Source organism: Schistocerca cancellata, chromosome 2 (genome assembly GCF_023864275.1).
Source record: "Schistocerca cancellata isolate TAMUIC-IGC-003103 chromosome 2, iqSchCanc2.1, whole genome shotgun sequence".
Taxonomy (NCBI): Eukaryota; Metazoa; Arthropoda; class Insecta; order Orthoptera; family Acrididae; genus Schistocerca; species Schistocerca cancellata.
The window spans coordinates 292502214-292519613 of NC_064627.1; the positions used below are offsets into that span (position 1 = coordinate 292502214).

At 39.7% G+C, this 17400-nt stretch overlaps 1 protein-coding gene across 1 annotated transcript in view; it reads left to right on the top strand.

The window, feature by feature from the left end:
* The first annotated feature begins 1175 nt into the window (after nt 1-1175).
* LOC126153488 (uncharacterized) overlaps nt 1176-17400 on the top strand; it is a 251625-nt gene continuing 235400 nt past the window's right edge. Inside the window, exon 1 of the mRNA XM_049916075.1 lies at nt 1176-1388. Within this exon, the coding sequence (XP_049772032.1) occupies nt 1358-1388 (31 nt within the window). The 5' untranslated portion in view covers nt 1176-1357. The remainder of the gene's footprint in view (nt 1389-17400) is intronic.

Sequence of the window (17400 nt, forward strand, 5' to 3'; positions counted from 1 at the left end):
GATGAAGAGGTTGGTACAGGAGAGGAAATCGTGGCGGATCGCATCAAACCAGTCATAAGATTTTAAATTTCCTTTAATTTACGTCTACGGTCACTAACTTTTTGTTAACAGATTACCGGTTTCGGTCTATAATGACCATCATCAGATCTGCAGCAAAAAATGGGAAAAACATAAATACACTCACAAATTGCCTACAGCTTAAAAACAATATATAGACCATAGTGAAAAGTACTACTGACAATATATGCATTTGTTCGCTTTAAGTATGAAGAGGTATACCTGTTTTGTAAAAACAAAGTCCTAATGTACTGCAACTATAGTGACATCGTCAAATGTTAAATGCAGAATCAGAACCAGCATCGTCAAATATATATAAATAACATCATATGTACGAGTCATGTTGTCAGTAGCACTACTGTTCAAAACAAGCTGCCGTACAGTAGCCACAAGATGGTTGTGTTGTAAGTTCGCCAGATGTCGCTAATGTCGGCATACACTAGTTTTCAATAACTAATTGAACAGCGAAAATAAAGGGGGATACAATAGTTGAAGTCTGTAATGAGCTTATAACGTATAAAAGGCATTACAGTAATAAAATGCAATGAAAAGAACACGACAAAGGTAAGATTGTTAAAAAGACAAGCTGTAGACAATCTGCGAGTGTATCTATGTTTTTCCCATTTTTTACTGCAGATCTGATGATGGTCATTATAGACCGAAACCGGTTACCTGTTAACAAAAAGTTTGTGACCATAGACGTAAATTAAAGGAAACTTATTGTATATACGGGTCACTGTTTTATTCGCGACAATGTCGCAGCTTGTGAAAGTCATAAGACTGTTAAAAAAAAGAAAAAAAACACTGATCTGGAACAATGTGTGCATAGTCACGTGGCCGATTCCCTCTACATGCGGTACCTCAGTTGGTTTTGTAGAGATTTACAGTAGCCGATCAAGATTTTTCTTTTTTTCTCGAATAACTGCGACGTAAAGTGAAGCCTGCGGTGTACGGTAACGGCCAAGTCCACAGCGAAGAACAGCCCTCCGACCTCGCGGAGGTCGTCGGCCAGCGGCCGCGGCGGCACCGAGCCCCACCACGAGGCCTGCTGGCGATGACGTCACCGCGCGTATAAAGGGAACCGACGGCCGGACGCGGCAATAGTAGCGCGACGCACTGCGACGCCCAAAGACTGGAGCCAGAGCGAGCGAGCGCGCGGGGGGCGTGCCTTGCCGTGTTTCGTCTCGTGTAATCTCGTGTCGTGTCGTGTCGTGCAGTGACTCAACGCCGGCTGTTATGTGGGAAGACCCCGCGGCGACAAGCTACGCTCTCTCCTACTGCCGCCAAACACGCGCCGGCCATGGCTCCAGTAGCGTCAATCTTCATCTTCGGTGAGTACAAAATATTGACGAGTGTCGAAGCGAAGCGCGATTTTGACAGAACGCTGTGACACTTACACAAGCGTTTTTATCACTGTTCTATCTACCAAGGAAATCTCTTGTTTAATAGGCCAGTGCCATAAAAAATGACAATTTGGTGTGTCTGCAATAAATAAAGAAATCCTGTAACAGAACTTGACTCACCGATTTTTAATCACAATTGCATAAAACTTTGACTGTTAAAAAATCATGTCTTATCAACCAGAGTGTACCGTACCAGCCAAGCGTGTTCAGTTTTCTCAACCTGAATACGCATCCACTCTCCATGTAGTATGCAGTCTTTTTAAAGAAATCGTATCGAGGAACAGTTTTTATGTTGTAACAAATCACATCTCCTTCGCGTAAACACGCACTGTTAAGGCTGCGTGTAGCATATTCGTGACTGAAAATGAGGATTTACATATTGAAATGCACTGAACAAAAGTAAGGTCTCTTATATGAACACTATTTTATACGCTTCGCGAGCAAACATGATATAAACAAAGTTCAGTGCGAACACTTGACTGAATGTTTGGTGTCTGGGAGCGCTGCACTTACAAAGTATTTTTACAGATTTGGAGGAATGATTGTGTAAATGAAAACAATCTACTTTTGATAAATAATAGATGAAAGCGATACGTTTCTGAGTCTTCATTTCTGCATTTCGGTTACGAAATTTATGCACATATAAATCGGGACCAACGCTGTAAAACACATACAAATTTTAAAGACGTATTTTATATATTCTCAACTTTTTCTAGAGTCTTACGCTGTCCAACATTAAGCTACTAAACCAATTGCAACAATTTTATGTAATCGGGATTAGTTTGATTCTTCTTGACGAGAAAATCTAGCCTTACAGTTCTCGCTCGTTAGTAATACAATACTTTCTAGAACAGTTTGAGATTGGATCAGGGCATACAAAATAATGAACGCAATTTTGTAAAATTCGATACAATTCTCGTTTCGAAGAATACTGTGATTGATATAACTACCAGTATTGTTATCTTCTTTTATTTATCTAAATAACAATTTTTAACGATGTAGTGATAATAGATAAAAATAATGTCGGGTAATGATAGCAGAAACGTAGTGCTTTTTGGACTAAATAGACTTAGCGCGTCTTTTATGCATTATACGTTTTCAAAGCCATTTCATGTCCATCAAGCAAATGTACACCTAACCTATGTATAACGGTCTATAGGAAATGTACTGTGCTGATATAAGTGAGAAAATAATTATAATTAAAAGAAGAAACTTAGAGAAGTCAGCAAAGAAAGAAAAACTGAAAACTTGCGTGTAAAGTTCCACTGCAAAGGTCTTCTCTATAAACAAGTCTGTAATAATATTGGTAACACACAGCAGTACATAACTCTGTTGTTATAAATAATATTTCCACCATAAATTTCCTTTACTTCACGTCTATGGTCACAAATTTTTTGTCATCAGACTACCGGTTTCGGTCTATAATGACCATCTTCAGATCTGTTTTATGAAAACATGTCCTAATATACTGGAGCCATAGTGGCATCGTCGTTATTTCCACTACAGTTTTTATTCTACAGTTTACATGTTTCATCTTGTCATTCTCCTATGGTTGTCATGGCGCTTTGATTACAAGATGTATCGTATGTTGTCATCTGTATGGGTGTTCTGCAAGACACAAGTTTCAAATAAACTGTTCGATTACATACTGGTGTCTATATTTCCAGTGTATGTTCACTCATGTGTTATCGTCTTTGGCGATGATTATTTTTAAGTTTGAAAGCTGTTGATAATAAAAATCTATACAATATAAGATAATGTCTGAGTTTTTAATCTTTAAATAGGTTTATATTCTCCATAGGATACCTGAAAAACGGAATTCTTTTGCAATTAGAACATATGCGGTTTTTTTTTCTGGAACACAAGATGTATGCATCAGTAACAAAGATATAGGCCTGTGTAATGGTTCGCTGACTGACGCGAACAAACTTACGAATAGCGAAATATCAATTGGAACACTCAAAGTACAAAATGCAAGCTGTTCAGCGCATTGTAACAGCGACCTACCCGTAACATATCGTTTGCCTCACGATGAGTTACGATTGCATGCGACCACATATAATAAGAACTGTAGAAGTTGTCGAAAAATTACGCACCTATCGTGATTGTTGAAAGTTATTATTAACTTGCGATTCAAGCCCGGATATTCTGTTTATCGATAGTAGTCTCCTCAGTTACTTAGACGATTTCGAAACACGCCTCCAGAGCAGACAAAGGTTTTCAGTTTCCCTAATGTTTGCTACCTGTGTCCTTCGGACACTACAACCAGAGTTTCTCCTAGGTGGTATGTAGGTGTACCACCTAGATGTGGTCTAGCGATGATGTTTGAACGTACTATCCAAGGAAACATTGAAATCTAGGAAATTAATACAAACAGTTCACTAACACACTCACCGTTTCATTAATGCTAACAATATTATTATTAATTATATTAGTGTCACTTATTGGGTCAATTATTTTCACGTGTTACTGATAAATTATTACGGTAAATAATAAGTTATAACTAAATTAACTATGTTTTCCAAATAGAAGGTGACAGTCTTAGATCTAGTATATTCTGAACTGTCCATTCTTGGACAATAGCGTTGTCTGGTATCACCACAGAGATAATGCGTATAGACTCGTTTTTCACATGCCAAAGCACTGTATTCGGCCATCTTCTAATTGAACGTGATTTGCAAATTATTGGTGTTGGATAGACCGATTTCTATGAGGAAAGTGACTTGCTTAGCTTTATGGAACACTATTATATCAGATCGATTACAACGGAATATTTCATCGGCTATTGTGGTACGGTTCTAGCAAAATTATTTCTACAACAATAAGAGGATAGTATCTGTAGTATGGAGTCTTTCCCTAAGTGATACTGCTGTCCAAACTTTTTGTCGATTATTGTGACGACCTCCTCAAATTTTCCGCGGCTGTCAGGGTTTTACATCTAGGTGTGAGATATCATTTCATTTCGATCCCCACACTTTGTGCGTCTACCCCTTGGACTTTCCGAATACTCTTCCAGTAGTTCCTCGTGGCAATGTTTTACTGATGTCAGAAATTCCTGTTTCTGCATGGAAACGTGTCTGCGTCAACTAGTTTTTCGATGTTTATCACTTTTATTACAGTTTTTTTTCACAGATGGGTCAAATAAGGACTACATGCCAATTTCAAATCCTTATTCGTCGTTCTTTCCTTTTTCTCCAGTGCTCCTTCATCTGTTCACTATTTCTTTCCTATCCTTTGACCACTTCAGACTAGTTTTTTTCGCTCTCCTAGCTTGGATTGTTTTCATATTCAATACTTTTTTCCCAAAACACTTCTGCCAGTCTTTTGTGCAACTTTATTATTATGATTTTTCTGAACCCTTTTTATTACGTGGATCCAACTTCTTGTTGATTTTTTATCCCACAAATAATTGAAGACCTTACACTCAATATAAATGTACAAAAAATACCAAAACTGTTCTCTCTCACTATTGCTTATATGTTTTCTATTTTTCGATAAATTTCATCATTACTTCGTATTTTCCAGCCTTTCATAGCTTTTCGTGGGCCTAATACTTTCCTAATAATTCGCTTTCTAGTATTCCTAGTTTATCTAAATTTCAGGTTAGTGCTACACACTCACTTGCATACAAACATTCTGATTTCTCTACTGTATTGTCATGCCTTAATTTTGCACTTTTGGACAGGCATTTTTACTGTAAAGGTCTTTAATTGTATAAGATGCCTTTTCCATTTTATGTATCCTCTCTTCTATAGCTGCGTTAGTCAACTGATTTCACTGATTTTAGTGTTTCCGTGGAATTTTTATTTTGCTGGACGCAAGAGAAGATCAGCTAAGAGTAAACTTCCGACAGGGAATATTAATATGAATGCCAGTTTTGCGTAGTCGTGACAGCTGTTAATACAAGATAATTAATTACCTTCATCAGACATTGGCTGATTCTTGAGTTCTCTCGGGTGACACTGTCATAACATACACCGAAGAGCAGCAGAGATTATTCCTGATTATTGCCAGAATTAATAACGCCTTGCGTGACAATTATGACCTGCAAGGATATGCTAATAGAATCGCTAAATTTAAGAGTATGCAAGTGCATTCACAGTGTCGACTACTGCACAGGCAAGACAAACATGATGTGCTACAGAACACGAAACAAGTGTACAAGCTGCCAACATGCTGCCAGTGTGTGTGTGTGTATGTGTGTGTGTGTGTATGTGTGTGTGTGTGTGTGTGTGTGTGTCACGCATCGCGACCACGAGAGGTAATTGCCTGAGATGCAGATAACGCGGGAGCACGAGCATTAGCCACCTATTCCATCGCTTCTCTCCATCTTTGGCGCAATTAATAAAGTCGCTCTGGTAACGTGTGAGACACGGTGTGCATAATCAGCGTACAGCCACGGGCAGTAAAGTCGTTTGACTTGCAAAGCCAGTGGCACATTCTGTCAGATTCAAGCCTCCCGTACGTTACATGACAACAAAACCGTTAGATGCAAATACATTGTTGACCATTAAAACTGCAATACCAGGAAGGACAGAAAATAACAAAATTATAAGTATTGTGCCTATATGCCATCCTCAAATTATAAGTATTGTGCCTATATGCCATCCTCGCCAAAGCTGGAAAGTTGATCTATGTTTATTGCTTGTGTTGGCGTTACTAGTAGCAATCTGTGGGACCACACACTTGCACAATAACCCATGATAGTAGCTACAATTGCATCGTGATACACTTGTATTGTTCGTATTGGCAGTTTGTAATCACTAGCCATGCTTATTATTTTTTGTATAATTTTTGTGCCTCTCTTACTCACTTTTTGTAAATAAGCTCTGTTGGGAATTGTAAGGGTACCATTATCGACACCTTACTAATGAATATACATTATAAAAGTAAGTGTTCAATGTGCGTGCAGCTAAATCTCAGAAACGAGTCCCGATACGATCAAGGGAGCTACATGGTGTGGTAGCCCTCTGTCCCCTATCCGCAAAGAAGGTTTCCGTTTTTATCTGAAGGGCGTGCTTTTGAAGACATAAGGGCTGAAAAGTTTTACAATCTACGTGTGGGATCGTGCCCGCTCGTGTGATATAGGGTGCCTAGGAAGCTGCTTTCTCCGATAGCTAAACAACAATTCAAGCAAGTCTTATTAATGGAATTTATTACAATAATTGAAATCGACAATACTTAACTTTGCCTTTTCACAAACAGGTGACGCAAGCAATTGGTGTCATGCAAATAATCAGTGTCCTTCGATACATACAATTTCCATTGGAAGCAATTGATATAGGTCAGAAGTCTCGGCTAAACAGTTAGGATGACGGTTGGTCTTCTAGTGCGACTCTTCTAGAGCCGGTCTTCTAGTGCGACCGAGGCTTGGCGGACCGGCGCTTGGGCTAGAGGCCGCTCCTGCCGTGGTACGGAACTACTCAGCGTATCATTGAGTGACGTCATCCCACAGCCCTCTGTGCTGTATCGTTTCGGGACACCGTGCCGGCGCTTGATGTTACGCCGGAACACTAGGAATTTCTAGAACATTCCAGCACATTTGAGAGTATTCGAAAAAATACAGAACATTCGAGAGTATTCGAGAGCATTCGACAACGTGCCAGAATGTTGCGGAATGTTCCATAATGTTCAGGAATAGTCTGGAACATTCAGGAAGATACCAGAATGCTCGGAAACACGCCTAAACATTCCAGATCATTGTGAAACATTCTAGTGCGCTCTGGAATGTTTTGGAATGTTCTGGAACATTGCTGATCACTCGAAGCCTTTTTGGTATGTTCTGGAATTCGCCACCGGTAGGGCTACCCATTGATAGGGGTGTACAAAGCAAGACCCGTCGTAGGGTTCTAACGTCACTTTCTTTTCACTGACGAAGAGAGGAACCTAAAAAGTAGTGCAGTTAGGGAATAAAAACAAACAGTGAAATGTGAGTTGTCAAAGTGATACAGTGACCGAATATAAATCGAAAAAATTTGTGAAAAGTGTGTAAATTGTACTTAGTGTAATTGTTAATAAAAAGTTGATTTGATGTATATTTTAGACAACGCACAAACGTAAAAGAGGAGAAAGTCTCGCCAGTTCTGAAGGAAAACGGCGAAAACAATAACAACAGCGAAAAAACGAAACAGATGAAGAGCGCGAAGCAAGTTTAAGCTCCCAACGAACCAGAATCAGCACGTGAGAACTATACCAATCCGGACTGGCAATTTGAAAGGGCAATTTTGGCAACTAAAAATAATGTTATCGACGGTACTAATTTTAGTTTTCAAAAGAAAATTCCAGGTGAAGAGAGAATATACAAATCGATCGACACGGTGGTAAATTTTGAAGAAAGTGTGAACCTCCCTACAGAGTGTCTAAACTTTTTGCAAGTACCAGGAATGCCTTCAACTTAAAACTGGATTTCCGATCATACTACTCAGAAATCTAAACTCACCAATACTATTAATGGGGCAAGGATGATCGTCAAACAGCTATCGAATAACATCACCGAAGCCGACTGGAAAGTACAAAGGACGCACTATTTATTTCCAGAATACCACTGGTCACTACTAACTGTCATTCTGATTCAAAAGACTGCAATTTCCAATCAACTTCGCCTACGGGTTTACAATTAACAAAGCACGAGGACAAAATTTAAAATATTGTGGCATCAGCCTCAAAGACTCCTACTTCTCTCACGGTCAGCTATACGTTGCTTGCTTGCTCTTAAGCAGTAAATTCGAAAAAAAGGTGCATGTATACTCCAGATGACGAAATGAAAAATGTTGGTTATAAACAGATGTTATAAATAGTTAGGAAATGTTTTCTATAAAATGTTTTACTTCTTATAGATTATTTGTTTGTGTACCCGCAGAGGAAGTTATGTGAATTTATGAGTGAAGCTTCGGTAGTTATCCACTGGGGGCCGAATCGCAAAATAAACCTGAGTTCGGTGTGGGGCGGCGGTGGGGTGAGTGGACTGCTGTGGCCTGTTGTGCGATTGTGTAGCACTGAGGGCTACGGCGGGGACTTAGCCTCTCCGTCGTTTCTAGGTCCCCAGTTCAATACATACATACATACATAATATCCTAATTACATTAGAGAATGTTTATCTACAACCCGATTACACAAACCGAATAGGACGCGCCCGTTTCCGTGCTATAGGACAAACATAAAAACTGTGTATATCACTGTTGCACGTCTGTTTCGTGAAAGATCGATAGTAGTTTATTGTGGCGTCAGTAATTATAAGGGGCAGTCAAATGAAAACGAAATGAAAAAAGTAACCAAAGTGTTTATTATTTCAAAAGTAACAGTTTTCGCTGTGACAACAATGAGCACATGTGGAAGCCACTTTTTCTACTATCACGCTTAGTTATTTCATGGTCATTGTTACACTTGTGTGACTGGTGCAGCGCAAGACTTACATTTATGGAAAATTTGATACGGGACAAATAGTCCGAAAGCGGTTGTTAATAAATAAATGTTCTTACTGTGTAAGTTAAGACGGTTGTCACCAAGGTTAATGTAATCACAAAAAAAGAAAGTTCCGGGCCTACTCCAAGCCAGCATGCTGGACACAGAGATGCATTGCTTCTTCTATTATTGAAATAATTATGTATCCAATGGTAGCGACAAATGTGAAATTGCAAATGAACTATTTCAGAGAGTCTACAAAGTATATGTGCGGCATGAATAAGAGGTATGTGGTTAACAAATGATAAGAGTTCCAATACATATTAATGGCATTATTTGATATGCAATAGTCAGTCCTACGAATTTTTATCTCTAAGAAGACCTACAAATAATTTGGCCTTGCAACGGAATTCCCTTTGGAGACACATTTTATAAGCGTTTCGTGGAAACATACCAGATATTTTAACATCGTGTAAGGCACTCTGAATATGCGATGAGCCTTTAATTCGATGAGTTCAAGCGTATCTAGAAGCAAACTGAAGACATCCCGAACATTAGCTATGAGATGGTGACACAAGATGACAAACATAAACAGTGACAACTCTCATTCCAAGAACACCTATAAAATGTATCGTTTCCTTATATGTACAGCACTTTTTTCCATTGTGTTGGTGCGAGGAATTAGCCCACATTGTCTGTGCACTTTTTTGGATTTTTTTTTTTTTGTTTGGACACACTAATGGACTATTTCTGTGCTCTTCCACTTGGGTGACATAACCCGTGTAGTTGTTGCTGAATATCATGATTGAGAACTCAAAGGTGGTAAATTTCTGAGGCTGCTTGTTCTCCACATCCTGATTCAGACCTCCTATGGAGAGTCAAATGAGTGCCAGCATCGTTTGAATTTTCGTCATGTTCAGTTTAGTGCTGTGTTCGTGGTAGTATTGGTGATTATGAAAACTAAGAGAGCACTTCGGCAAAAAGACGTAGAAATACGTCTTGATGTAGGAACTGTTGTACATTTGCTAGTATTCTCATTTTCCTGCACCGAATTATTTGCTGCCTCTGACACATCTTAGAGTCATCATTGACGTATATACCAAAACTGAGAAAAATTGAAAGTTAAAAGTAATATCAAGTTCAGAAAACCATCCGCAGGTTACTAATGGTTGTTTGTGTCTACAAGTCAGATTTCACCTAAAATGAACAGGAAATTTCATAAAGAATCTCTGTAATTTAAACCACCCCCTTCGCTGACCCTGACAGCTCATCCCCTCTAATTGTGTCATTCGTATGTGATATGGACGGGTATGAGGTCGGCAAACCACTCTCCAGTTCTTCGTCCTTTTCCCATAGTTTGGCGTCGACACTTCTTATTCAGGTGTCTCCTCCGTTGGCATAACGAGGCTGAGTACGTCCCTTTCCAGTCCTACCACTGGGGAAAAATTTCCTGCCAGTACCGGGAATTGAACCCGGATCTTCTACATGACAATAAGACCCGGTGACCAATTAGCTACGGAAACAGACATTTTCAAACGTTGACAAGACATGAAGGAAGCTGGAGGCCGTGAAACTGATCCTCATTGTGGTGAACGTGTTCTGACTGAAAACAATCTTTGTGGTAAATAACATGATGTTCGCCATTTTGTAAGAAAGACTAAAAGAAAACATCATTGGAAATATCATGAATTAATAAGCAGACGTCACAGAATTACAAGCTTAGTTACAAATAAACAATACAGTTTCAGTTTGATATATCTGAAATAAACGTATTCTTTCTTTTTTGTGACTACATCGTAATCCGCCCTCACGAAATGAAAATTCAATTAATGTTTCACGTGACTTGATTTAAGCGTTTTAGACATAAATAATCCATCTAAAGATGTTTGGTACAAGAGCGATAAAGAGACTTTTGAGATAATGTTGAAACATTGAAGCCATTTCTTGTCCATCCCTTGTAAATTGAATAACGCTGTTGTCGCTGTTTTAGTTATAGGATATCTCAGCTCAGCGAATCAGATAAGCACATAAAATGGATGGAAGTACAGAAAGCGTGCAATAAGAGAGTATTCTGATAGGATATTAGTATGACTCCTTTACTACTTCCTTAACTGAATGAGTTTTTCTCCTTTCAAAGGACTCAAATCGTTCTCGGTATCGAAAGAAAAATATTATGTGTAGTTATTTGTACAGCGACGGTATGAAAAGCTTTGTTATTGACACAGATACTTACCCTCTTCTACCAACACGACAATTATTACGTATTTCACAGAATCACACGATTGTTAACAGGGATTGTGTTGCTTAGTTGACTTACGTACAGGATAAGGATTGGTTCCGGAAAGGAAAGGAGAACAGGATGTGACGTAGTTTCCGAAAATGGCTGTGGAAGACGCAGCTGATTTCACGTCTAAGCGTGTCACTACAGAAGAACGGAGCTATTCCGACCGGCTAGTCTGCACGAGAGCTGTCTGCCTCAGTCGATGTTAGTCTAGTGTGGCTTATTACGACAAATACTCCGCCAACTTTGCCAGCTTATCTGTGATAGCGAAAGACGCGAACAACACGGACGACGCCGCTTCCACCATCCCTTACAGTTGTCTGAACTGAGCACTTGCAACGAAAGCACTCACAGTCACGAAAGAGAAGTCAAAGCACCGTTAATACTTGACTGTTCATTAAAACATAGCAACACTAATGCTACAGTTGATTGAAATCTCTTGTGAGCAACGAAATAAAATATCAAAAAATAATAAATTAACAGAGTCTATGGATCCTTTCGACTTGAGCTGTTGCTACAAATATCCAACAAAAATTTGTGGTTTCCTCTGTTCGCCATGCTACATGCAGTATGTTCAGACAGTGCCTGGCAGGCGGTTCATTGAACCACCTTCGCGATAATTCTCTATTATTCCACTGTCGAATAGCATGAAGAAAAATCCAAAACTTATGCCTTTCCGTACAAGCTGTGAGTTTCCTTATTTTATTATGATGATCGTTTCTCCCTATGAAGGTCGACATCAACAAAATATTTTCACATTCGGAGAAGAAAGTTTGAAATTTAGTGACAAGATCCCGCCTTTGTTTTAATGGTGTCCACCCCAAATCCCGTCGTGGCACTCTCTCCCCTATTTCTCAATAATACAAAACGTGCTCCCCATCTCTGAATTTTCTCGATGTACTCCGTTAATCCTACTTGGTAAGGATCTCACACCGCGCAGTAGAACTCCAAGAGAGGACGGACAAGCGTAGTGTAGGCAGTCTCTTGAGTGGATTTGTCGCATCTTCTAAGTGTTCCGCCAATAAAAGGTAATCGTCTTCGCCACAACATTTTTTATGTGCCCTTTCCCTTTTAAATTGTTCGAAATTATAATTCCTAGGTGTTTAGTTGAATTTACGGCCTTTGGATTTGATTGCTTTATCGCCTAACTGAAGTCTGAGGGATTCCTTTTAGCATCCATTTGGATGACCTCACACTTTTCACTATTTAGGGTCAATTGCCAATTTCTGAACCATACAGATATATTTTTTGGATCACTTTGCAATTAGTTTTGATCTTCTGATTACTTTACTAGAAGATCAACTACAGCATCATCTGCAAACAACCTAAGATAGCTGCACAGATTGTCTCTAAATCATTTATATAGAAACAGCAGAAGGCCCATAACACAGCCTTGGAGAACGCCAGAAATCACTTCTGTTTTACTCGATGACTTTCCATCATTAATTACGAATTGTGACCTTTCTGACAGGGCATCACGAATCATGTTGCCTAACGCGGACAGTATTCCATACGCACGCAATTTAATTACAAGCCGCTTGTGAGTTAGAACGTTAAAAATGATATGGATTTGTAATTAACTAATTACTCCTATTACCTTTCTTGAATATTATGAGACCTGTGCAACTTTCGAGTCTGGGTACGGACATTTCGTCGAGCGAGTGGTTTTACGTGATTGTTAAGTATTCAGCTATTGCATCGGCATACTCTGAAAGGAACCTAACTGGTATTTAGTCTAGATCGGAAAATTGCATCTATTAAATGATTTAAATTGCTTCACTACTCCGAGGATATCTACTAAGTTATTCATGTTGGCAGCTGCTCTTGACTCGAATTCTTGAATATTTGCTTCGTCCTCTTTGGTGAACGAATTTCGGTAGGTTGTGTTTAGTAACTATGCTTCAGGAGCACTCTCATCGACAGTATTTCTATTGCTATCACACAGAGAAGGCACTGATTGTGTGTTGCCATTAGTACGCTTCACATACGATCAGAATCTCTTTGGATTTCCTGCCAGGTATGGAGACAAAGTTTCATTGTGGTAACTCGTATTATAAGCATCCCGCATTGTAGTCTGTGATAAATTTCGAGTTTCTGTAAAAGATCACCAATCTCCAGGATTTAGCGTTCGTTTAAATTTCGCATGCTTTTTTCGTTGTTTCTAGAGTAGTGTTCTATCCTGCCCTGTGTGTCATGGGGAATCAGCTCCGTCGTTTATTAATTTATTTGGTATAAATCTCTCAATTGTTGTCGAAACTATTTCTTTCTGGTCTACACTTGCACTGTTAATTTTCAAGGAGTAGAGGTTATTCTTCAGGAAGGCGTAGAACGAATTTTTATCTGTTTTTTTGAATGGATATATTTTTCCTTTATTTTTGGAAGATTTGGGAGTTATGGTATTCAGTCTCGCAACGCCAACCCTCGGTTCACTATCCATGCTAGTTAGTAGCTCAGGATTATTTGGTGCTAAGAGATCAAGTGACTTTTGACAATCGTTTACTATTCTAGTGGGCTCATGAACTAATTGCTCGAAATAATTTTCAGAGAATGAGTTTAGCTCAATTTCGATTGACGTTTTATGCGTATCTTCGGATATTAACGTGTATCTTTGCCAACATATCGAGGATAAATTGAAGTCACCACCAACTGTGATTGTATGAGTCGGGTATGTGTTTAATTAGACTCAAGTTTTCTTTGAACCTTTCAGAATGTATCATATAAGTTGGGAGGTCTGTAAAAGGATCCAATTGTTGTTTTATTCCGGTTGCAAAGAATGACCTCTACCCACACTAACTCACAGGAACTATCTACTTCAAGCTGGCCGCTGTGGCCGAGCGGTTCTAGGCGCTTCAGTCTGGAACCGCGTGACTGCTACGGTCGCAGTTTCGAATCCTGCCTCGGGCATGGATGTGTGTGATGTCCTTAGGTTAGTTAGGTTTAAGTAGTTCTAAGTTCTAGGGGACTGATGACCTCAGATATTAAGTCCTATAGTGCTCAGAGCCATTTTATCTACTTCAATTTCGCGACAAGATAAACTACTTCTAACAGCAACAAACACGTCACCGCTAATTCTATTTAGCTTATCCTTTTTGAACACCGTTAGGTTCTTTGCAAAAGTTTCGGCTAAGCTTATCTCCGGCTCTAGCCAGCTTTCATTGCCTACAGCGATTTCAGCTTCAGTGCTTTCTATTAGCGGTTGGAGCTCTGATAGTTTCCCAACACAGCTACGACAGTTTACAAGTGTTATAGCAATGGTTTCTGGATCTACGGTCTTCTTGTTTTCGATCTGCACTCTGAGAGATTGAAGCCCTTTTTGTGTTTCCCCGAGACCCTCTGACCTAAAAAATCGCCCAGTCCACGCCATACAGCCCTCGCTACCCGTGTAGCCGCAACCTGCGTGTAAAGGACACGTGGTGGTTATAATTAAAGTCCCGCTACACACGGAAGTCCAGTGTGGGCTGTAACTGTCGTATGGCAGCGGAACCTGGCAGATATTTTAATGCGTTAATGCGGAAACGATTCACGTCGGAAAAAAATGGTTCCAATTTTGGCGACCAGGTGCAAATCTGGCGCTGAGAATGCAAGAAATGTTTTCGTATGTAATGGATTAGGAACGTGACATGGACTGATAAGATCAAACAAGTGAGAAAGTCATAAATTTGAATTTATTATTAATCGCCGTTTACATAATTTGTTTCTGTATGATCACCGGAAAAGTCGGCGAGTTACTATTCAGCGCTAGCTTTGCAACTGGAACTAATTCTTTTCGAGCATAAATCGGTTTCTCATTAACGCATTAGCATATCTGCCAAGTTTCGCTACCATCCGATAATTTCAGTCTACTCCGGATCTCCGTGAGCAACTGCACTTTAATTACAAGCACCCGACATTTGCAGGAACCTCAGTTCGTCTCCCATCTCTCTTTCCATGCTTTCTGTGGAGAGTAGGTTGAGGCTGCAACAGCACATGATCATGCTACATGTTCGAGAGTGTGCATATAATGGAGCCGAGCATATACATAAGGAGACAACAACTTTAATGATAGGTGCTTTAGTTACGCTCAGAAACGCCGTGAGTGCTGGAGGAGAAGTGGAGAGCAGCGACAGTACGTGGCGACAACAGGTTTGAAGAGACAGAACAGTTCTTTATAGGGGCCCAGTAGAATGCTGACGAGAGGGACGCCAGCAATGGGCTGTCACAGGGCAAAAACGTTGATCGCACTGTGGTGAGAGTCTACGGTACAGCTGTTGTGAGCCTAAAATAGCACGAGAGGTCACCAAAAACAGACCCAACAGTTCAGAGCTCTACGTTTAAATTGTGTACGTCCTATTTAATATTAAACTGCTCCCTGAATTCAAGACACATGGGCAAAGACAGTCGGATTCCCCCAAGTCATCTGGAAACGTTACTTTCTCAGAGTCGCAGTTATTATAAAAAGCCATTAAAAACTAAAGTAGCATAGAAATCCCTGAATGGTCGGCATAAAAACTGATTGTGTGTGCTGGGTAGAAGATGACATCGAACGCGAAAGCACTTTGCCCTGGGCACTGGAGAGCTCAGGGCGTGTAAGACTCCTTCCTCGGCACTCGTTGGCTGGCGGGAAGGTTTTACTATAGTGTTGCACAACATTGGTTAGATGTTCTGTATCAGTTAACTAGTTCGATTTGATTTGGTTTTCCATACCCAGAAACATTTTGTGGCTTATCCGTTTCAGCGAAAATAACGTTAGAGTAAGATATGTTGTAAATACCACAAAGTTAATCAAAATGTACCGTAGTCGGGGTGCGACAGTTGTAATAAAGAACAGTCTTATCCTGACCAAGGTTTGTTTATTCAGGGTTGGAAACCCGGTATTGTTTTCAATCCTGCTGATGATGCACAAAATGTATGGGAGAGGTTGGATATGCGACAGGCATACGGGTGAAGGTCTACAGGGGAGGCGGTGAGGGGGGAGGTCAATTGTGTTTGAGCAGCGCAAACTAGATCTCGATCAGGTATTTACCGCAATTTACGAAATCAGCAAGCGCAAGCACAATACAATAGAAGTATTTTATGCCCCTAAGGAAAACGCCTTGTACCATTGCCAATGTAGAGCATTATCCAATAGGGTATGGATTGAAAGTGCTTCTACGATTCGAGGACGTGAAGCGTGTTCCATTTGCTAATGGCGGCCTGTTGTAGTCTCAGTTCTGCCGCAGGGATGTCTGCAAGTTATAACAACCAAGAGGCAGGAGTTTCTGTATCAGCTAGACATTTACGTACCATATTGGGTCACGCGAAATACACGGTTCTACCTCGATTTGGGTAATATTTATCCTGATTTCAATAGTTAAGTGACGGATTTATGATTTTTACGTAAGTACGTGAGACTCTGAAGTATTTAAGAGTTCAACTCGGCTGTACCGCGCATGTTATCGCCTGACAAATGCGCCGAAAGACGCCAGCACATTTCGCAAGCGAGACACTCGGCATAAATACTGTGAATGCACGTGGGCTCTTCAGTAATTGCCTGTTCACCTGAAGATGGCCGGACGTCTCTGGGCAGAAATATCGTGGCAGAATGTCGACGGGATCTGGCTGCACACCCGAAAATTATTACAAGTCCTCGGTGTGTTCAAAAAACAATCAACTTCAGAAGAAACAATTTCACTTCGTAAAATTTTAATATTACAACGTGTAAACAAACCTTGTGACGTGACATTTTGAAAGTTCTAAATTTCCTTGTTACCTCCTCAGATTTTTGTAACTATACAAAGGTACAATATTGCTTAAATTTCTCACTGTTATAAAAACATCTTGTCATTAAGATATTTATTTTTATAAAATAACTTCGAGAACATTCTGGAAAAGAAAGCGCATCGCGCGCAATATCTCTTTTGTTACGTGAAATTGCCCGTAAATGTACTTTATTTTTGCAAAATGAGTTTGTTGTGTTTTACAACATGTGACAGTTTAATTGTGAAAAATCAAAAAGAAATATTAAGAGAGTCTTTACTGGCTAGTGAACAATGTGAGGAGCTATTAATCCCCTAATTAGAGAACGGTTGCCGCATTCTCATCGAAAACAAGATAAGTATATACATTTATTCTACAAATTATTTAATCAGATTTTCAATGAGTTTCTTTTTCACAAAGTTTCAATCCACTAAGATAACAAACAAGAACTTTATCTGAAAGAGTGCATAATACAAGGAGAGTTCGGTAAGTAATGAAACACTTTTTTTTTCTGAAAGCAGGTTGGTTCTATTCAGGATTCCA